The sequence below is a fragment of the Pararge aegeria genome, chromosome 27, assembly GCF_905163445.1.
Source record: "Pararge aegeria chromosome 27, ilParAegt1.1, whole genome shotgun sequence".
NCBI lineage: Eukaryota > Metazoa > Arthropoda > Insecta > Lepidoptera > Nymphalidae > Pararge > Pararge aegeria.
This window is the reverse complement of record NC_053206.1, coordinates 8,470,352-8,493,139: the sequence shown is the minus strand read 5'-3', so window position 1 is coordinate 8,493,139 and position 22,788 is coordinate 8,470,352. Positions and strand designations below refer to the sequence as shown.

The 22,788-nt window shown below is 38.0% G+C and overlaps 2 protein-coding genes and 1 long non-coding RNA gene across 4 annotated transcripts; 2 read left to right on the top strand and 1 right to left on the bottom strand.

The window, feature by feature from the left end:
- Positions 1-870: 870 nt before the first annotated feature.
- On the top strand, positions 871-1,565 carry LOC120635759. The gene is made up of 3 exons (XR_005659304.1): positions 871-938; positions 1,306-1,337; positions 1,414-1,565. It is a non-coding gene; the product is annotated as an uncharacterized LOC120635759 (long non-coding RNA).
- Positions 1,566-2,992: 1,427 nt separating this feature from the next.
- Positions 2,993-17,132, top strand: LOC120635610 (U1 small nuclear ribonucleoprotein 70 kDa). The gene is made up of 9 exons (XM_039906627.1): positions 2,993-3,395; positions 4,119-4,301; positions 5,133-5,195; positions 5,718-5,799; positions 10,585-10,686; positions 12,719-12,853; positions 13,877-14,009; positions 15,933-16,099; positions 16,881-17,132. The coding sequence occupies exons 1-9, from the start codon at positions 3,252-3,254 to the stop codon at positions 16,988-16,990; spliced, it is 1,119 nt and encodes a 372-aa protein (XP_039762561.1). The 5' UTR covers positions 2,993-3,251; the 3' UTR covers positions 16,991-17,132.
- Positions 17,133-17,721: 589 nt separating this feature from the next.
- LOC120635611 lies at positions 17,722-22,569 on the bottom strand. 2 transcript variants are annotated; one of them, XM_039906629.1, is made up of 4 exons: positions 22,177-22,569; positions 21,508-21,698; positions 19,044-19,197; positions 17,722-18,328 (listed from the first exon to the last, which is right to left on the bottom strand). In XM_039906629.1, exons 1-4 carry the CDS (start codon positions 22,239-22,241, stop codon positions 18,022-18,024), a joined length of 717 nt encoding a protein of 238 aa, XP_039762563.1. In that variant the 5' UTR covers positions 22,242-22,569; the 3' UTR covers positions 17,722-18,021. The 2 variants fall into 2 exon arrangements, with proteins under 2 accessions (XP_039762563.1, XP_039762562.1); XM_039906628.1 differs by having other exon boundaries at positions 17,722-18,337; positions 22,177-22,567.
- Positions 22,570-22,788: the final 219 nt, after the last annotated feature.

Below are 22,788 nucleotides of genomic sequence, written 5' to 3'. Positions count from 1 at the left end.
CCACTGCCCTGTAGTGGACCGGAAATGGATTGATACTGATTGATTTTACTGTCCCACAAGCTGAGGCCATTATATTGTCATTTTATACGATTTCTGTCGAATACGAATTTGTCGGAATAAACCACACAAGCCACAGTGAACTTGTGAAGAAGATGTGGCTAAGTAAAGTTTTAACTAAAAAAGTTAAGTGTTATGTTGTTTTAATGTTGATTTATTTTATTTTTTTAAGAACCTTAGACGCTTTTATAAAAATTACTTTTCGTGTATTCATAATAAATTTATAATTTTTACATTTGTGTTTTACTTACATAGCAGATAAAGATAACCTACTTCTAAATAAAGGAGAGGTGCGGTGTTAGAGTATACACCCGCTTCGGTGCTCAAACACAGGTTGTTGGACCCGACGGATAGGGTACCATCCGGTACGCTTCAGATAACGTAGTAATTAAATCTTTTAGCGGCTTTAAAGTGGATGCCTAGGATTTAAAGGGCGTGGCCCGCGTGTAGATCAAAAGAGGATGTAACATTTTGTTTAAATTTGTCGATTTATACAAACATTGCCATCTAGCCCCAAAGTTACGCTATGGGTTCTAAGATAACTAATACATAATTTGTGAATAAGATACAGATAACTCACAACTGAAAAATGTTTGTGTTCATCACACAAAACATTTAACAGTAGTGGGAATTGAACCCATAGCTCTGTATTTAGAAAGCAGAGTCACTGCGCCAAGCGGCCAAGATTGATGTGTACGTATCCTCTTTTGCGTAATCAGATGACTTTGATTAATTACATAAATACAAGACAGTGACAAATCTAAGATGAAAATAAACAGTTTTTAACGCAGAAAAATATTTTTTACATTTTGTAATCAATTAAATTCTAATAAAATAAATTCCATGCCAGAGGCGCTAAATAAAGACGAAAGTCGTCGTGTGTAAGTAATTTTAGTATTTTTACGAGTTACGTACAAACTTAATAAAACAAGTAGCTTACAACAAATGTGGTAACAAAAAACGAAATAATTGTATTGGTAATCTATCTGAAGTTAAAAGTTATTTTAAAATGCCGCATTAAAATTTAACGAAAATATAAAGCCCATAGACAACCGTAATTTTTCTTACATTAGATATATCTTGCAATTTTGCTTTTAATATTGAATGTTGTTATAAGGCTGCCCACACACAGGCAATATTATTGAGAATATTCAGATTATTGTCATTAATATTGACGTGTGTTTACCCCACACATAATCAATTTATTTATTTCGAATGTACTAAGACTAACAGAACATTTATTTGTAGGACAGTAACGCAGGAACCAAATTATACAACTTGTAAGTTTAGCATGAGTATTTTTTATTAATGTTAATCATAAGTCTAATGCTGGCTAATCAATTAATAATATTTCAGATGTTTTAAGAGAAACGCAGCGTGCCTCTGTACAGCAGCTGTACCGCAGTCCCAGAACTGCTCGGGCGTCGCGAGGAGTGGGATGGCCAGTGCTGATCGGCCTCGGCGGATCAGCACTCGTGTTCACAGCGCTGATAGTTGCGTTCTTAATCTATCATGTAAGTTTGAAAATTTTCTTCACCTTTAAAGCATGATATTTAATTAATTTAAATGCACGAAACTCCGTAAAGTTAAGGGGGCCAAGGGGGTAATACTTGGGCCCTCCTAAAGTGAGAAGATAATATACTTGTTTTATAACAGCGTTCGGACATGGCACGGTCGAAGCACAAACGAAACGGCACCGATTATTTGGTGCTAAAGTTTAAAAGAGCACCAAGCAGGTGTATGTTATAACCTTTAACCTAATGAGGACTTGAAGAGCATTAAACTGAATACACCTGCCAGTACGTATACTCTTAAGTGGACGGACTGACAAGGTTTTATTGAGTAACTTAAATTAAACGAATACGACGTAGTTATAGTTAGCACGGCAGTATTTCAGTTAACACCAAATTTAGCTACACACTGTCGAAATTTGCCATCAAATATGTACAATATATCATTATTTACATTACATAATCCATCTGCCAACCATGCTGAAATGCAAAATATGGATTTATATGGCTAGCTAAATTTGGTGCCAATTGAAACACAGAATCAGCCTGCAGGTCTATGGTATTTCATGAGGATTCTAATATATGGCGCTGATTTCGGTATGGGTCAAATTAGATGTTTTTTATGACATGTTGTTGATAAAAATATATGGAAAAGTTTATTCTTTCAGCACACCACTTAAATAAAAATGACTAACGAAACCCAGAAAACAACTGAAAAGATACAGGACCTTGCAGGTCCAGCACACCAGCCCGCATTCAGGATAAGGGGGCCGGTGCACGGTGCAAACACTTGCTTGGGGCGCAACATGATGTGTATTGTGATAACTGGTTTCGCTGTAGTGACTATTGGCTTTATTATCATGTTGGTGATGTTCTTTATTGGTGAATTTGATAAAAAAATGACTGAATAAAGTTATTGCTTACTTCTTTCTCTGCTTTATTCTTTCGGTAGCCTTGGTATAAGATTTACTCGCTCTCAATCGAGCTGTCGTTTATATTCGAGTATCAAATATCGAGTTGTCGTTATAAACCCTTCCTTGACAAAAACTTTAAAAAACCGTGTACTTCTCCTCTCAGCACAATTTGTCTATTTTAGATAAAAATCGTTAACTTCACTAAATATGGATAGCGCAATTTTTGTAAGGAATATTTAAGATGGAGAGAAAGTCACAGCAGTCGTGTTGACTGTTGTAGTATTTAATTCACCGATATTTCTCTCCCTAGACTCTAGCGGTCAAAATCAATGTGCATTAATTTATTTATTTTAGATATTTGGAGCTGTTGTTATATTATATTTGCCATGGCCATGTGCCAACATTGCTGCTCCGGTAACAAGTAAATTTAAATCGATTTATTTATAACAGAAATAGAACATGCACATCCTTAAACTGAACACATCCCTACTGAAGTTACAACAATATGGCGCCGATGACATTAGTTAAAAATTAATACAAAATTATTTCACCAAAAAACAAAATGGCGCTCACGCTTTGCGCCGAAGACTTTGTTTTATGAGATAGTGAATTTGTGCTTAGATTATAATAACAGAAGATATTCATACACAGTGAACGTAGTTACCTATTATATAGTTTAAGATTTATATTAAGTGAAATTTTGCCGACGTTAAATTAGTTCAAATCAATGGTGTTCTTACGGCGTGGTAGTTAAGTGATTAAGTGAAAAATGACGCAGTTTCTACCGCCCAATTTGCTCGCGCTGTTCGCGGCGCGAGATCCTATCCCGTACCTGCCGCCGGCAGCGAAGCTTCCTCATGAGAAGAAGCAGAAAGGCTACGATGGAGTCGGCGCTTTTCTCAATATATTTGAGGTTAGTCCATTCGCTGTGACGCTTCTGTGTACGCAACAATCTACATTTCCATAATTATGCATATCGCCAGGCTAATTTAAATAATCTGAGATGGAACTTCACGAGTTACACATGTATATTTGCAAGCTTACACACTGTACTAAATATACAAATAAAAATATGCTATTATCATTTATGTGAACTGTATGAGAAAAACAACAATCCACACACACACACTTTACATGTTCTTCATCTGCGTTTATTACGGATTCCTACAAAATCCCGTGGGAATCGCTTGTTTTCCTCTTAAAAAATCAAAGTTGATTGGTTGCTTAGTTTGGGCATAAGGAAACTACAAACAAACACACTCTCACATTTATAATATTAAAAATTAAGGATTATGTGATTGTCACACACTCAAAACACAAATTGGAATCACTAAAGTAGGAATAGTTGTGACCAACGAAAAAAATGTCAATCAAAACATTCAGGTAAAAAAAAACTAATATATTATCAAGAAAGAAAAATGTTTTTATCTTGTTCCAATATATATTGTTTTATTTTATGTTCTACAACGTCTCAAGTTTATTTAAGTAAAGTCAAGTTATGTTCTCCTACTCAGCGTAAAATGAGGTTCTTGTTTTCAGGAAATAAGTTTGATAAACTTCTAAGATCCAACTTAAGTTTATAGGAAAAAATGTATGTTGTGTGATTGAATGGATTAATGAAGGTCTTTTTATCCAGCACCCATCAGAAACTCCACCCCCTACACGAGTGGAGACTAGAGAAGAACGTCTGGAGAGGAGGAGAAGAGAGAGAGCGGAGCAGACAGCGTACAAGCTGGAGCAGGAGATTGCTATGTGGGACCCCACCACTAATGTGCCAGTCACCGGGGACCCCTTCAAGACACTATTTGTTGCTAGAGTTGTGAGTATATATTTAGGAATTGTCGGTGGGAATGTTGTGGTATTATATGGCGTTGTCTTTATATGAATAAGGAAGTAGCCATAGAACAATCTAGCTTGGAATGTATATGTTTAAACTGAAAGGAATTGAATATTATGGGGCTAAATAAAATCTAACTTTAAAGTTTTAAGCTGAAAATATATTAATGTTCTAATGAACTGCCATCATCATCATCATATAAACCTATTACGGGCCCACAACAGGGTACGGGTCTCCTCCCACAGTGAGGAGGGGTTAAGGCTGTAAGCCTCTAAGCTGGCCCAGTGCGGATTGGTGGACTCTACACACCTTTAAGAACATTATGTATAACTCTCAGGCATGCAGGTTTCCTCACCATGTTTTCCTTCACTGTTGAAGCAAGTGATATGTTAATTACTTAAAATGTATATAAGTTAGGAAAGTAAGAGGTGTGTGCTGAGATTCAAACTCTGCCCCTTGAAAGTGAAGTCAAACTCTTACCCACACGGCTATCACCTGCTAAGGTACTATGATTTATGTTAATTGGATGTAGTTGAAACTAAAAATGGCCAACCCCTATTCATTGAGCTAGATTTATGGCATTTTGGGCCTTATAAAGAAATTCAACGAAATGTTGGAATACAAAATATGTATTCTGTTTTTCTGAATTTCATACAAAAGACCTATGTGCATAGTACATTTGCTATATTTTCAACATTGCAAGAGATTTTTATGTATCTGGGTGAATGAATTTTTTTTTTGGGACAGTGGTTGATTGGAACTTAAACTATTACCAAAATTATGTATAATTTAACATATTTTTTTTTGTTTTAGAACTATGACACATCTGAATCTAAACTTAGGAGAGAATTTGAAACATATGGACCTATTAAAAAAGTAAGCGCATATTTCTTAATAATCTTATTATCCCTACCATCTTTCCTTCTTCTGACCTGGTGATGGAATACTCCTTAGCATTGACTTTTCTGATTGACTTGTAAATAGCTGAAGCTTTCTGCTAGAAGGAGCTGGAGACAATATCCTGGAATTATGTCCTGGTCTTATGATAACCGTCGGTGATCAGAAATTGCAATGGTGATGACATAGCACACAAGACAGAAAAATATGCTATGAACTATCACAGATTCTTGAACATACTATATTTTTTTCTTTTTATCACTATTATCCATGTCAAAAGACAAGTTAACACTCCTTGGTGCTTGGAAACCTTTCTATGATACAAGATTTGATTTCACTAACCATATGTGTAACAGTGAGTTGACTTGTTTGTATACTCATTGAGAGTACCAGCGCGCAAGAAAAGCTAATTTTGCCTACGTCAAGCGGCTATAATATACTTATTAAAAAAAATTCACTTTACACTTACCTCATTACTAATTGAATATTATTTATTTCCAGATATATATGGTATATAGCAAAGAGAATGGAAAACCGAGGGGATACGCGTTTATAGAATACGAACACGAACGCGACATGCACTGTAAGTTGAAGAACTATGCACAACGAGACAAAACAGTTAGAGTAATATGTCTTTGACACATCCCAAGACGCTAACATATTTGATATGTGTATCCAAACCTCAGGGATTTTAGGCATTAATGGCGATTGGACATTACCATCTATCCTCGCCGAATTGGTTTGTCTTTCTTATCTCTGGAGAATGCTTCAGAGACAAGATGGCTGTCGAATTGGATAAGTGCTTTCAATATCAAAGCTTTAGTTGTAATTTTTTGTCCGGTGAGATGCTAGCACAGGGCCAGTTACCACTTCACTGATACTGATTCTTTTGTCACCAGCATCATATGATATTCTTCCATATGCATAAAAAAAACGTATACTTGTTTACACACATTAGAAGTTATACTTCTTTGGCGTAATAAAATAAAAATCTTTTCGAAAATTTCATTTTATCTTACGCTTTATTCTACGTTTGTAGAGAAAACGACACTAACAATTGAAATAGGGTATTTAATACGTTGAAAGTTTTATTATAACGGATTATCTTGTTATCTCATTATGGGACCACCAAGTTTCACTGAACATTGAATCAATTAAATAACTGCAATGAGCCAGCAGACTTTGACCTTTTCTTGAAAAACTAAAATGTTGACTATAGCTAAAAATTTACTTTCATCACTTTGCCCTAACTTGCTAAAACAGGTATAACTTGAAAAAAGTGAGCTCGCGAACTATGTATATACACATATCTCACTCGGTTTCGCAACTACCTTCATGTTGTTAAAATCGTGTAACCATGTGCGCGCGCATTTCGTTACATCGCATAATTTCACTCCCACTTCCTGCAACGCCGCTGAAGATCTTAAAGTAACTTCAAAACAGTGTTATTTTAAAGACTTATCAGAAGTTAAAACACGGTCTTAATGAAATCCTTTGGCCTGTCCAATGAGGTGCGGGTGCAACATTCTGCTAACTTTCAGTTTAAGAAACCAGGGATTGTGTTAAAGCCAAGTTACTTTTAATAACTCCCTGATTTTATTGAAGTATTTTTATGTTATACAATATGATATCGATTGGTATGTTGATCGTAATATATTTTATAAATAAAAAACTTAAATTTACTACAAGTATGTGAATGTACATATATTTGCATATATTATAACAACATACGAAATTGAATCTGGAACTATTCGAACCTTTTTGGAGTGAGATGTCTGTGAAATTATTCTATATATTTTTTATTGATTTTAGGTACACTTTTTCAAACTACCTTATTATATAATACTTACCAAATTTCTATTGCCTTACCCCATTCATTACCTGTAGAATTAATAACTAAATTAAACGAGACTTTTTATATCTACCATGAGAATTATATTTCAAAAACAAAATCTTTGCGATATTAATGGAATAAATAACCACACGTATTATATAATAATAAAGTATAGAAATATAAAAACCAGAACTTTGGATGCACGAATTTAGGGTGGCAGCCAAGTTCTTGTGTGAAAAACTCCTCCAAAAAGGTTGTGAACGCGAACCCACGTCCGCCTGAGGAAAAGATGTATGATTAATGCGTGGTTTTCTCTATCCAGACCACAGACCCAGCCGTTAAGACACACAAACGAGATATGCGGCGTTATTTAATAGGTTTGTATGTGGTGGTAAGATACCAGCATACAAGTTTAAAAAAATAATAACTTTATTGTAAAGTCTCCGCTATCGAAAAGAGGTTCAAAAGGTGAATTATTCAAAGTATTAGGGATATAGAAAGTTTAAATTCAGGGACAAGACGTATTGAGAATGTGCTAGTTTAAAAACAGTGACCTTTAGTGTCACACTCTGCAGACACTGGCCAATGAGCTGACCGTGGCGACTGGTCAGATCATTGATTGGTGGAACAGGTCGAGTTGAATGAAATTGAGGTATAGTTTCCGTTCAAAACAGCTTTATAGGGATTCAGGTAATCAAACGGCGTGACTGGAACAAAATAACGAAATGCAGTGTTCTGAATATCCACATATTTATCTGGCATAATTTATCTTTGTGAAAAATTACGAATATCTCGACAACAAACTGAAAAAAATTGTAGGCATTTTTTGGAATTTGAGTGAAAAATAAGCCAAGTTATTTTAGTTTCTTGCAAGCAAGAAACTAGGTTATATGTAGGTATATAAATTGTTACGAAATAATTATAAAGAATGTTCGTCAAGTTACTTGGAAAAAAGATAAGTATGGCATTTTCATATTTTTTGTATTTTTTTTTTTTTTTTAAGGAATAGAAAAATCTAAATAACTGCTATTCCTGCGTAACAATTTTTTTTAATTTTGATTAAAAAGCATTTTTTGGTTATTTTTGTTCTAATTAATTATTTTATGCGCAAAATGGATACGTAAGTAAATGCGCACCAGGTAATGTGTTTGGATATTTTGCCGCGGAAAATGCTTGCACAGTTTCATCTATAATTGGATTGGAGTCGGGATATTAGCTTTTAATGCTGCTTTTTACAATAATTCCTCGTTGAGACGTGGCCAAAAGCATCAGTATTTGCAATTTAGGCCCGTGATGAAAGTGTTCTCAGGTTTATCTAAAACATCTTATAAATACGCGCTAGGTTGTTTATATTCTTGGTAAAAAGATTTGACAAATGTTTTAGAAGATTACTATATCGAGTACAAGCGGCGCCGCCCGACAGCATAGTGTTAGAAACTTAATTTGGTTAGAAAGGTTACTTTGCGGAAATTTAAAGATATCCGCATCTAAATTGAAGATTTATTGATGAGATTGAAGAAATTATAAATTACGCCATACAGATTCCCCTGCTTTTTGTGGAGTATAGCAAATTAAACTTAATTTTCATAGATGCTTTATTTGATCCGCTTCCGAATTTCTAAATGCAGAAATTATTGATTTAATATTTTATGACTAAAAACTGCAACCATTTTGAATATTGCTAAGAAATACTTTAGATCGGATGGATTAATTGGGACTGTCGATCCGTAAGTGTAGATTGTACGCGTCTTATTTCAGAACTGGGATACGGAAGCGTCGGTGAAATCTGAAGGTACGCGCGAACTGTCTCAGTTTCGTTACTACGTAATTCTTTTGACTTAATTTGAACAAGCGGTTGTAGTTGACTTTATCCGCGTACAACTTCCGATACTTTTACTTCTTCAACTCAAAGCCTAGGCGTGTAGAATGATGTTGCAATACTAACGCTCGTTAAACATTGGGCTATAAATGCAAAACAATAATCTAACAATTTGACTACTAATTTAAGTGTAGGTATGTTTTGTTAAACTTAACCTTTACCTTTAATAAAGTTTAAAACGAATAAATAAATAATTATATATTTCACACATAATTTGCCTGCATAAAAAAAATGTGAATGTGTTACTTAACATTTTCCTTCTTTCTATTTTGAGTAAAATGAATATTTTAAATTATGTTAAACCGTGGGACACCGAGGTTAGGTAATAAGGCATAATTTGAATAGTGGACAAAAACACTTTTCCTACATAAACGCACTTCTCCATCCAATTATATTTCTGACTAGACCTGTATTTTGCGAAAAAAGAGCGATCAGTGGCGAGCCCGCCACCAAGTAAGTTTTTCCCGCAAAATACAGCAGCACTTTCTGTGGTAAACTAAGCTAACATCGCGGCGCTACGCTACGTTTCGGTAAATTGTAAAATGACGTAAGTAAAAGAGTAACGTATGAGACGCATCGACGGGATTCGTTGTGGGTAAACAGAAGTAAGTAGTTTACACGGTAGGTGCTTTTGAATTTTGTCTTTTAACTGAGATATAAAAACGAAATGACGTCTGTCGGCTCGGTCGGTAGGTATCCACAGCGTAGGTATATTTTTTTCATATAAATGTGTATTTAGTGGCTGCATTTTTTGAGATTTTTTCCAAACTATTTTTTTTGGTGAAAATATTAAAAAGTGCACCCTTAATGATTTTTTCTATGAATGTTGTGTTTCTAGATGATTTAATTGGGCGTGATATTCGATTGTATTTACCGAATATCATGTGCAGTTAAACGTTTGTTTATTCGCACGGTCTTTGTAGTGTTTAAGTCAATATGCTATTTACTATTAAATTGGTATGAGCTGTGTCATGGCATACGAAGGTCACTCTAACGCTGACATCCGACGCGAACGGACGTGTTCCTGCCGACTAGTATCATGATACAACCTGCTATATTCATATAGTAAATACATTTTATAGTGACTCAATCACTGCCGTGTATTTTATTGAGCTCCACAATTTATCACGCGAACCAAATGTAATTAAATATCAATGGACTTTTTAAAAAATGTGTGCTAGAATGATGCAGTATATATATATATATCTCTCCTGTCTCTTTCTTAGCTTATCCGAGATAGCGTATAGTTTTTATTGGTTAATTTTTATTTGCCACAAACTTCATTACTCTAAAACTTCTTTTCATAATGGAAAATTAATCCCCCCCCCCCCCCCCCCCTCCCCTTCTGAGTCTGTAGTCTATAAGTTACTAGATATCGTCCGCGTAAATTACGATTATCCTACAAATCGCGACCGCATGTAAAAAATAGCCAAGTTACTGACTCCCCGTCTTTGCAGCTAACTCTCTATGCCCAATATCTTGTGGATCGGTTGCTCACTTAGGGAGTTGAAGACACAACGAACGGACAAACACTCATTGCGATTACAATCGTGTACTGCGCGGAAGCACCGCGTCGTCATTCCCCTCGTCCCTCGGCCGCCGAGAGCCCACCGCGCGGTGTGGCTCGAGGCGCGTCTAACTCGAGCCCGTTGCAGCGGCGTACAAGCACGCGGACGGCAAGAAAATCGACGGCAAGCGCGTGCTGGTGGACGTGGAGCGCGCGCGCACCGTCAAGGGCTGGCTGCCGCGCCGCCTGGGTGAGTGCACGCACACGCACACGCACACACGCACACGCACACACGCACACGCACACACGCACACGCACTTGCTAACACTGGCAAGCCAAAAATTCCAACAATTGTTGACGGCCGATTGGCGCAGTTTGCAGCGACCCTGCTTTCTGAGCCCGTGGCCGTGGGTTCGATGCCCCCAACTGGAAAATGTTTGTGTGATGAGCATGAATGTTTGTCAGTGTCTGGGTGTTTATATGTGTATTCTAAGTGTTTATGTATGTTATTCATAAAAATATTCATCAGTCGTCTCAGTACCCATGACACAAGCTACGCTTACTTTGGGGCTAGATGGCGGTGTGTGTATTGTCGTAGTATATTTATTTATTTATTTATTCATGCAACAGACATTCTCTTAGCAATGTATCGTAACGTGAATGACTCGAGAGTAACCTTGATTGGGTTGAGTTTTTTTTTCTAAACTACATCCAGTTTCTAAGTGTTCAAAGTATACGACGTGTAACCGTATTACGAAATAATGTTGAAGGATGCATGTATGAATATTAAATCAAAACAAGCATATTAATTTTTCCATACAAAAGAATTAAAAACATTACTTGCTACAAACCTATTGAAGATAAAAGACCGACACGCGCATAGTACCTACTCTCCGCGACGCGTACCTAATAAAGGGACAGAAGTCACATTATCTTAATTACGCATGTGATGTCAGGGATATATCTGATTTCTTTTCACTTAAATCTATGGCAGTCATTTACTCCAAAACTATTACGTTTTCGGTTACACAGATAAGTCCCAGAGACTGTAAATAATGTACCTCTAAAACCTGTGAAGTATTATTTCGGTTTTCATTTACATGTTGTATAAATTACTCACAGAATTAAGAACAGACAGAACCTTCAGCCATCATTGCGTGCAGTGCATTGTGTCCAAAAACAGTGAAAGAGTCTCATTTCACATTCGCGGAATGTTGTTAGCTCACAAATTTTTATCATTGCCCCCATTTCATGTTAAAGGTATATAATATCGGCGGGAAAATAATCACTGTCAACTGCAAAATGTGAGTGGAGTAACACTACTAAAGTGGAGTGGTTTTTGGTGCTTCAAACTTAGTCGTGTACACGGCGTCTGTGTGTTCTTAATTATATGAACTGACTTTTAAACTCATTAAAAGAGAATGTAATGTTTCGTTCCCACACATGTATCAAGTAAACAAAAGTAAATGAAAATCGAAATAATACTTCACTGACTTTAGAGGTACATTATGTACTGTCTCTGGGACTTATCTGTGAAACCGAAGACCTAATAGTTTTTGAGTAAATGACTGCCATAGATTTAAGTGAAAAGAAATCAGATACAGCCCTTTGAATACGATGAATTCGTTTGTATGATAAAAAAAAATCTTTGTTTGGATTACAGGGTGATTTCTTATGGAATTTACTCATGTTTAATTCATAATTCTGTAACACGTTGTAAAGTAGCTTCATTTTATTGTATGACACCAGCAATTAGAAACTTGCAGGTAAAGAACTAGGTACGTTTGGTTTTGAATGAACAATATGTTATTTTTAGATATTTTCTGTTTAGGTTTTCATTGATACCTCCTTCCCTGTTCTCTGACCGCACCTCACGCCGTGGAAATAAATTCCACCCTCATCATCTGGAATCTGGAAGCGTGGTATTCTTCTACTATTCGAAATAGCAGATCATTTCTACCGCGCACTTGCAAATTATGGAACAATCTCCCATCTGATGTGTTTCCTCAAAAATACAATCTAGGGTTATTCAAGGGGCGGATAAACGAATTCCTTAAAAGCCTCTGGTGCTGCAGATGTTTATAGGCGGCGGTGATCACATCAGCCGACCCACTTGCTCGTTGGCCGGCTATTAATATTAAAAAAAAAAGTTTAAATTTGTTGGTAAATGTTGATAAATATTTGCAACTCGGCCCTCTCTCTACCTACGTGTCGTGCGTTTCGAATAACGAGCGCTATACCGTATGGGAGCGACCGCGCGCGGCTGACCGCTGTGCCCGCAGGCGGCGGGCTGGGCGGCACGCGGCGCGGCGGCGCGGACGTCAACATCAAGCACTCGGGGCGCGAGGACAACGAGCGCGAGCGCGAGCGCTACCGACTCGAGCAGCGCGAGCGCGACCGCGACGAGCGCCGCGACCGTGAGTACCGCACGCACCCACACCGCACACCGTTCGATTCTCACGAGGCGACACACACAATCTAACTTGACAGTTCTTGCCACAATATGAGGTTCCCGCTCACGCAGGCTCTCGCTGGACACGCACACAACAAACACTACCTACGCCCAGTAGCGTGCATTGAGGATGTGCACAGGGTATGCAGATGATACAAAATGAAGAAAATCTCCAGTACGAGTCATAAATAACTTAAGGATAAGCATTGTAAGAGTTATAAAAAGCTTACCCTTCAGTATTTATAATTCGTAATGGAGATTTTCTTCATTTTGTATCATCTGCATACCCTGTTCATACCCTCTATGCACGCCACTGCCTACGCCGCTTCCACATCACTGACGATAAGTGCCCGTGTGACAACTCCACCAGCCGAACCCTTGACCATCTATTTCGGAAATGTCCCCTGGACCATGAGTTCGTTTGCGGGCACCTTGGGGTGTTCCCCTATGAGCTGCGCTCTCTGTTGCGAAAAAGATTTGCCTTGCAATCTTACACCGGCATGTTAAACATCCTGAGTGACCTCGAGCGATTCGACACTAATTAGTAGTATAGTTATAATTTTTTTAGAAATAATATAGTTTTAGTTTATCTATGTGTATAGGAAGAACAGCCTGGCCGATGTATCAAATCGCAGAACCGAAGCTGTACTTTTTTACGAAACCTACCTTCGATAGTTTAATAATAAGTAATTGAACTAAAAGTTTGGAAAGACGACCCCGACGCAGAAATCTGATTTTTGATTGCGGGCGTTGTGAAAAATATATACTCCGCCATTTTGTCCGCGGCGGCCATCTTGACCATAAAAAATAGCTAAGAACGCACCCGACCAATTCACCTTTCAAACAAAAAAAAATTAAAATCCGATGGACCGTTCGCAACGATACGATGCCACAGACACTTCAAACTAACGACCTGGTGTTTTTGCTTCGGGGGCTTAAACTTGCGATGGTATGCTCTGTGTCGCAAAAATGTTGTTGTCGCTCGCAGGCGGGCGTCGCCGCAGCCGATCCCGCTCCCGCAAGCGGTCTGGCTCGCGCTCCCGGCGCCGCGAGCGCCCCGAGCGCGCCGAGCGGCCCGAGCGGAACGCCGAGCGGGAGAAACGGGAAGACGAGCCGGAGAGGTGAGTGCCGTCCGCACGTAGTACCCCGAATACTGCACTCCCACCTTTGAGCATCCCTATTGCATCACCCTCAAACAACTTTTACCTCCCAAGAGTTGGGAGGTAACAGCATTAGACCCTCCGATACTACTCTTCGACCGTTAAGGATCCCTTTTGTATAATAATAGTTTTTATTTGATTAAAAGTACAATTATTCTTTCTTACATTATCCTGGTCTCCCGAACTAGGATATTCGAGTCTTGGGGGTTAGTAATGTCTTCCCATAAGTGCATCGAGATTAGAGAAAAAACAGAGAGAATACATATTTAGAAGCAACAATCAATTTATTGTGTATATTTATTCAAATTAATATGCAATCTATATGCAGTAAATTTACAGTAACGAACGAATTATATTTTCGGTATCTTGATAATTTAGATGACTCAGTATATTCTTAAGTTTATTTGTGACATTGTAGTTTTTAGTTTATTATCACCCTCAAAACGTCTGCTTAAACAACTTTAAAATCCCGGAGGTGTGTGCCATTTACATGCGAAATAACGTATCCTGAAACAGTGTCCACTTTCCAATACCCAGTAGTAGTGACAGAGCTCGTCCGGAGAAGTACAGCCAAGCTTATTTCTGTCGCCACGCAGAATTGTTGTGTTCCGGTGTGAAGGGCGCGGGTGCCGGTGTGTTGCACCCGAGGCTTGTCTTCGCATCAGGTTTATACTCACGGGGTGGCAGGTTGCAGGACAAGCTCCTTGCACGCCCTGCGAAGTGTTGCTCTTTCTAGGCGATGGTTTTGCTGGTAACATCGGGTGGGCCATCTGTTAGCTCTGTCAATTGTTGAAACAAAACTGCCTAGAGCCAGAGACACCGAACATGAATGCAGAACATTATGTCCTATGGCATTTTATTATGGGGTAATGCTGCTGATATAGATTCTATTTTCGTCCTGCAGAAAAGGGCTGTTCGTGCGATATATAAAATGGGCCCAAGAGAGTCATTAAGGGATAAATTTAAAGAAGTTAAAATAATGACGGTGCATAGTCAGTACATATATGAAAATTTAATTTATGTCCATAAAAATATATCAAAATTTAAAAAGAAAATGCACTGTAACAATATTAATATTAGAAGCAAAAATAAACTCGTTGTGCAGTTTACTAGGCTACACAAAATTGCAAATTCATTCAAGGGCAATTGTATATTATTTTATAACAAATTACCGAATGAAATCTTTGAGTTGTCTCTCAATAAGTTCAAAGTTTATATAAAACGTAAGCTTACAGAAAAATCCTATTATAACATTAAGGATTATTTAAACGATAAAAAAGCTTGGGTGTGAATTGCTCTAGCTTCATAGCTTAATTTAAATTTACTGGAAGATGGTGATAACAAAAAAATAAATTTACCCGGCTAAGTTTGTTGTGGGCTCTTTTCTTAGACCAGGGCGCGTTTGGAACCCTCGTAGCTTTAGATTTAAGTTGGCGAACGAAGTTATCACCATCCCGTTACAATTATGTAAACAATTATGTATGAACGCTTCATAAGTGCCTGTGATAGGCCTACATGAATAAAGAAATTTTGAATTTGAATTTGAACAGTGCACTATTTAAGGACGCGTGCGATTGTCTCTCCATGAATCGCTAATACTTGTAAAATTTGTACACACGCGATCATCTTACAAGTAGCTGCATGACACCTGTGAACCACCCTTGGGAATCCAGGATCAAAAGCAGCCTACATTATTTCACTTTCCTTAGCTTCCGGCCCTCCTAATGCCAAAAATCGGATGGATTTGTTTGTTACGACGACAGACAAACAAACAAACACCATTTCAGGATTACAATATTAACTTAAGATTATCTATTGTATTGTATTGGCTTGTTTTCTCCGTATATTTGGTCCCGCGCAAGTAATACACGATGTCTCTGTCAGGCCGCGTCGCCGACGATCGCGCTCGCGCTCGGAGCGGCGCCGCGACCGTCGCGACCGCGACAAGGAGCGCGACAAAGACCGCGACAAGCGACGTCGCCGCGACAAGGAGCGCAAGGAGCCCAAGGTCAAGCCGGAGGACATCAAGATCAAGGAGGAGCCGCAGGACGGTGCGTACGGCCTTGAAACCGACCTCACCTTTTATTGCATAGATTTATTATTATCCGACTCCTACAGATTAAAACCCCACGGTATCCCAATCTGTGGCGAGGTCACGGGAACGCTTTCTGCAACCTCCTAACCTAACCTATTACATCCACCATCTTGGATGAGACATGACGTCACTTAAAATCGTACATACAGATTACGTCTTGACGTGGTTTTATTACTCGCAGGTGGTCCTTTTTTTAAGAATCCCGCGCTGACTAACACTTTTTTCTTTGTATCGTCTAGGAAACCAGCTTTCTCTGTGCAAAACGCGTGAATGTGTAGAAATGCATAAGATATTTTCTGTGACAAAAAGGATTTTATATCCGTCTGCAGGGTGGAAGCACCGTATGTTTCAAATTTACTTATTACCGTTGCATTAGTTAATAACAACGATTCTGTAGTACATTCATTTCTTGAATCCCTTAAGTTTTAGCCCAGCGTTTGCATTGCAAATTACAAATCTTTGAATTTCTTTGCTTTTCTCTATCCAATGCTGAAAACTGCATTAAAACCTATTGCGTAGTTCAAAATATCTAGGCGTACAAATAGCGGGAAAGACTTTATTTTAATCATGATGTTTTGATGTGTAATAAAGAATTTATTTGTGCGTTTGTTTAAGAACATTAATGCATATATACACAAAAGAAATTTAGAATAGAAAATGGGGCATGCAAAGGCGGTCTTATCGCTAAAGTTATCTCTTCCAGAAAACCTTTAATTTGACGATTTATTTCCCTCCAGATTACCCGGAGTTCAACATCGCACCCCTGGACGTGCACATCAAGCAGGAGCCGGACGACGACAACAAATACAACCCGGAGGAGGCCAACGGGGACGACTACAACTATTGACCCGGCGCCCCGCGGCCTCGGCGCTTGCAATACGCGTGCAGGATACATACCGTGCGTACGGAACAACCGAACTGAGGGTAGCCGAAAATATTTTGTCCGGCTCGAAGGACCAGAAGTTTGTATCGGTTATAGTCAGGTCATATGGAACAATAAAATTGAGGGTAGTCGCACGTTTTGTCTCGTTCGAAGGACCAAAAGCTTGTATCAGTTTTATTGTTTCATATTTAGTTTGGTCACATGGAGCAATAAACCTGAGGGTAGTCGAATATATATTGTCCAGTATGGAGGAACAAAAGTTTATCCAGTAAGTCCATTGCTTTATTTTTTTTTATATGGCATAAGAAAACTGAGGGTATGGGTTATTGTGAAACTGTCACTTACACCCTGTACTTATGCGGTACTGCTCTGGTTGTTCGACCGAGCTGTAATATTTTGTTTTTAAATATCTACAGAATCGCTTAACTTCTATCCCATCTGATGATAAGTGATGACACCGCGTAAGGTGGAGCACCCTGGGTATGCCTGGTCGTATGATGTGTTTCTTCACTACCTTTGGTGAGGTTACATGAGGGCCGGTTTTTTCGATCGTTCTATAACCTAAGAATTTGCATGCAAATCCTGGGAAACCGTTTAAGATTTTTTTGAACGATTCTAAAACCGGCCCTAAGTATATATCCTGTATGCTAATAGTAAGATAATATTAATTAATGATAAAATAAAAAATATTTGAATGGATAGTATTTGTTTTACTTTAATGTAAAGTAGATCCTCTATATTTTACTTTAATAGTCGGAATTAAGCATTTTAAGACATAGAAATATTTAATATATTTTGCTGAATAATTTAATTCATATGCATGCAAATGCCATACACAACATACCCACATGATTTGTACTAGTATAATTTAAATATACCAACCATAAATTAACAAACATTAATATGCCAATTTAAATATACTAAATGTTGGATTTTTCATTTTAGATCACTGCAATTGTGAGCAAATCTCATTAATACTAAGTTAGATACAATAACTATTCAACTGTCACTTCTATCTTCTTTTTCCTTCTCCTTTTGACAGTCTTCTGTCTCTCCTCTAAGGTCTGTATATAGTTCTTCAATTTCACATGGTCTCTTCTCAACCGCTCCACCAACATTCTCACTAAGGATTGCTTCTTGAGGAACTCCTTTCGGTTGGAAAAGTCCATTTTTACCGGCTTTACTGAATTCTGTTTATTCCTTGCTGCTGTAGTTTTTATATTTGGAGCTTGGGGGACTTCTATAGCAATAACTTTTTTGGTTACGTCACTGTTTTGTACATCAGTTTCTGTCTTCATGAGGTGATGTACGCTGAAAATATATAGTACTTTAGAATACATAACATTTTCATATCAGCAGCATATGAAAAATTTTGCTATAAACTTGGGTTAAGTACAAAAGTAAAGTCAAAGTCACAAATATCTTTATTCAAGTATGCCCATAGGTGGCACTTTTGATGCGTACATAAGAATTACACGGTACTGAGATGATGGCGATAACCACATTCGTAAACTTAAAACTAAAGCTACGAGGGTTCCAAACGCGTCCTGGTCTAAGAAGAAAACCACAACAAACTTATCCGGGTTTTTTTTGTTATTACCATCTCACATACCATATCATTTAAAATTATTAGAAGAGCAATAATTGACAGCCAAGCTTTTTCATCGATAACATAGTCCTTTATACTATAATAGGACTTTTCTATAAGCTTATGTTTATTACATGAACAAACATGCTTTTATCATCAATAGTCCATTGCGCGCTAAGGGCCTCCCAACGAGAGGGTTTGCCCATAATCACCACATTACATCCCACTGGATGGTGGTAATATCACACAATATACTGCTACCCATTCACTTTCATATTCCCTACGTCGCCTCTTAGAACACCAATGAGAAGTGGAGGGGTAGTGACAATGGCACACAGCACAAACATGCATTTTTGCATTTATATTGTTAGCTAATATTTTGTTCTGAGGTTAGACTGAAATTACATTGGTTACAAAATAGACATATACCTCTCTTGACTGGCAGGGACTTGATCAGTATTTGGTACATCCGTGTTCATCTCCGCCTCACCATAACCAGACACCTCCCAATCCTCTGGCTCAATCTTTATCTCAATATCATGTACTTGATGCATGTTGTATAGATCTTCGTAAGGATCTACCTCTGAGAACAATAATTAATAATCTATTTAAAGTAGATTTTTGTTAAAATTAGCTTTACAAGGACGAAGTCGCAATAAATACAACGTACGCTAACATAATTATTATACGAGCTTAACTAACAATATTTAATAACAGATTATTTAACGAATAATATTAATAAGTTACAATATTTATTTCTCATAACATTATGTTAAGTTATAAGGCATATTCTACAGAGAAGTTAGCAAGAAATACAGCTAACTTTTCTAACATTGAGATTCTTAAACATGACAATCATTTTTAAGGTTGAGATCAACATAACATATAAAAACCTGTTCTGGATAACAGGCCGTAATAGCAAACTTTCTATCAACAACAAACTATTGATATACATAGTAATGCTAAAACCATCCGGATGTGGGAAAGTTCCCGGGATTCCACCATATCAAGTTTACAACAAGCACAAAACCTGATCCTATGACAAATTAGCAATGTACCATGGTTCATAACGAACTACAAAATCCACAAACAATTACAAACGAAAACTGAGAAAGAAGAAACTAATAGTGTTGTGAGGAAGTACAAAGGAAGACTTGGGAACCACCCAAATTACCTTGCTTGTAGTTTATTACAATAAAGCTGAACAGATTTTCAAAATGGAAACTCAACTGGTGAAACCTCACTTAACACAGCTGCTTATAGTTTTTTTATGACTGATTGCAGATAATCCAAGGCAAAAAAAATATTTTTAGGGTTCTGTACCCAAAAGGTAAATTGGGACCCCCTACTCTGCTGTCTGTCGGTCTGTCAGGAGGCTGTATCACATGAACTGTGATAGAAAGACAGTCTACAACGATAACAACAAATAATAAAAAACAGAATAAAATAAAACATTCTTTTATTTTATTCTGTTTTTTATTATTTCAGGGTGTGGTAAACTGGATCTCACGAGAACTGAGGCATCTTCATAACTCAGTTCTTGAGATACCTGTTTTGGGGATGCCAAAAGACTCAACAACTCCAAAACTTAATTTCCTCAGGCAATATACTGTGGAAATTCCAAACCGTATTGACTGGCTTGAAAACCGGATCACCTGGAAACCGGGGAGCCTTAAGTGGTACACAGATGGCTCCAAGTCGGGTAGTAACGTAGGATGTGGAATATTTGAAGAGACCACCAGGGTAGGGCTCCAACGTAACCTGGGTGTCTACGCCTCCATATTCCAAGCAGAGGTCTTCGCAATAATTGAATGTGCGGAAACCTGTCTGCTAAAGAACTACAAAAACAAAACTATTTATATCCATTCGGATAGTCAGGCTGCACTTTCTGCTCTATCTTCTGAGGTTCTAAACTCAAAACTGGTAGAAAACTGCAGACAATTACTGAATACTCTGGCGCTAATAAACAGGGTCATTCTACGCTGGGTTCCTGGCCATAAGGGGATCATCGGTAACGAAATGGCCGATGAGCTTGCAAAGTCAGGCGCTTTGGAGAAGCAGATTGGCCCTGAGCCGGTCTGCGGAATACCCAAAAGCTTGGCGCAACTCACCCTTCAAACCTATTGTAATTACCACACACTTATTCGCTGGAGACAACTCCAAGGAATGAACCATTCTCGAGCGCTAATAAAACCATTTAACAAAAGGGCCGCCTCTGAGGCATTAGCACTCAACAGAAAAAACCTATGCATACTAGTGCGAGCGCTTACGGGGCACTGTGGGCTTAATAGACACATGTTCAACCTAAAGCTGCAGGATACAGATCTATGTAGACTCTGTAAGGAGGCTGCGGAGACGCCGCTGCATTTGATCTGTTCCTGCCCCGCGCTGATGCATAAACGCAGCACTCTTTTGGGGAAACACATAATGCAACCAGTGGATGCTAAATCTCTTCCAGCAAGGAAAGTGCTGCTTTTCCTGAAGGCGACCAACGCTTGCTGGGAGATCTAGACAGCGGCGTCACAATAGATCGTAGCCGGTCGACGTGACACCAGGGATCAGACGAACCTGAGCCGCAAGCAGAAGAAGAAGAAGAAGAACATTCTTTTATAGATTTTTTTGCCATTTTATAGATAATGAAACCTTTGCGAGTTGACTTGCACTCTAGGGGATAGTAGCTGAATGGACTGATTCAAACATTTCATTACAAAATTCATCAATTTTACAGTAAGTAACTTTAAAGTACCAAGTGAGTTGAGAGTGTACCAATGACTATCCAATATCAGCGGTGTCATGATAACCATTTTTTTTTTTTGCTGACGACAACTATTGTTATAAAATTTAATTGCAAAGGTTAAGATGAACCAGCATCTTATTAGTTAGAAATAGTCACCTGGTGGCCTTGTGAGCTGCAATGTGGGCACACTACCTTGCCGCAGCAGCTCCCGCCCGTTGACCAGCCCGTAGCGGAAGCAGGACCTTTCAAAGTGTATTGAGCACACCGAAGTACGCTTGCCCAGGGACACGTTACTCTTGCCTATGACATCTAGCCATTTTTGCTTCTCCGCCTCAACAAAAGGAAATCTGAAAAGTTTAGCCCTCAGATAAGCATGTTTGTTAATGGTGTATTCCCTAAGACCTATTTGATGTTGTTGAACAGTAAGATGCCTAACTGTTGCTGCGTCAGAATCAGATGCAGTGTCAACATTCCTGCAACTTGGGATCCCAGCGTCCATCGGTTCTCAAAGCAATGGGCCCCATTTATTGCCACTTTTGAACTCTGCAAAAGGCCTATGTTGGACGCCTATTGGTTGACATGATGATGTTGGAGAAACCAAAATATAGCAGCTATGGGCCTTAGCAATTCTTAAGTTACGGCTCGACCACACGGAATGGGACAGCCCTGAAGATGAACGTTGCTACAATGCGCAACCTAAGGCTATATATTGGCCATGGATAGTATAGTTTCACATCTTCAGCTTAGCGCAGCTTATCTCATTACTTATAGCGCAGTTACACAGTATGGTTCAACCTTAACCCTTTTAAGTAACAATGTACTCACTTATGAAACGATCTTCTTGGCTCTCTATCTGCTCTCCACTTGCAAATGTAGCAGGTTTGCACCATTCTATTTTAATATTCATTAAAGTATTAACACTCGCAACTTTTCGAATAATTGTTGAAACACCTTTTGTTTAGTGTTAGCACTACTACAAATTTTATTTCAATCTTTTAAAAGAGTATTTAAAGTATACCTTATAATAAAAACAAGCAATAATTCATAATCTTTTTATCAAAACCAAGCAATTAGGTATTCATTTTTCACCATATAAACACAACCACAGAATACAAACAAATGGCTTTGATGTTTTATTTAGTGTTGGTTTATTCACAACATTACTGTTTTTGTAAATCGATAATTTATCGATAAAACATTAAGTCGAACAACGATAACAAGTAGACAGCAGAACGATAACACGTGAACAGCATAATATTTTAATGCTAATTTCGTATCATGATTGGTAATAAACTAGCTGCAATCGTGAGCGCAAAAAAACGTACGTCCATCTGATTCACAGAACAATATTACTCCAAATCTGATTTAACACTTGAGTCAGATTGTAAAGAAGGTAGTTGAAGATAACAGGTATATAATAAATTTAACCAAGCAATA

What these genes read in the sequence shown, in the direction of transcription:
- LOC120635611 (XM_039906628.1), bottom strand. Translation starts at nt 22,241, where the DNA reads ATGGTGCAAACCTGCTACATTTGCAAGTGGAGAGCAGATAGAGAGCCA. An exon ending in CCAAGAAGATCGTTTCATAA is followed by an intron (nt 21,699 to 22,176) that starts GTGAGTACATTG and finishes TAAACTTTTCAG; the next exon opens with ATTTCCTTTTGTTGAGGCGG. An exon ending in GTCCCTGCCAGTCAAGAGAG is followed by an intron (nt 18,338 to 19,043) that starts GTATATGTCTAT and finishes ATATATTTTCAG; the next exon opens with CGTACATCACCTCATGAAGA.
- LOC120635610 (XM_039906627.1), top strand. Translation starts at nt 3,252, where the DNA reads ATGACGCAGTTTCTACCGCCCAATTTGCTCGCGCTGTTCGCGGCGCGA. An exon ending in CATATGGACCTATTAAAAAA is followed by an intron (nt 5,196 to 5,717) that starts GTAAGCGCATAT and finishes ATTTATTTCCAG; the next exon opens with ATATATATGGTATATAGCAA. An exon ending in CGGGAAGACGAGCCGGAGAG is followed by an intron (nt 14,010 to 15,932) that starts GTGAGTGCCGTC and finishes TGTCTCTGTCAG; the next exon opens with GCCGCGTCGCCGACGATCGC.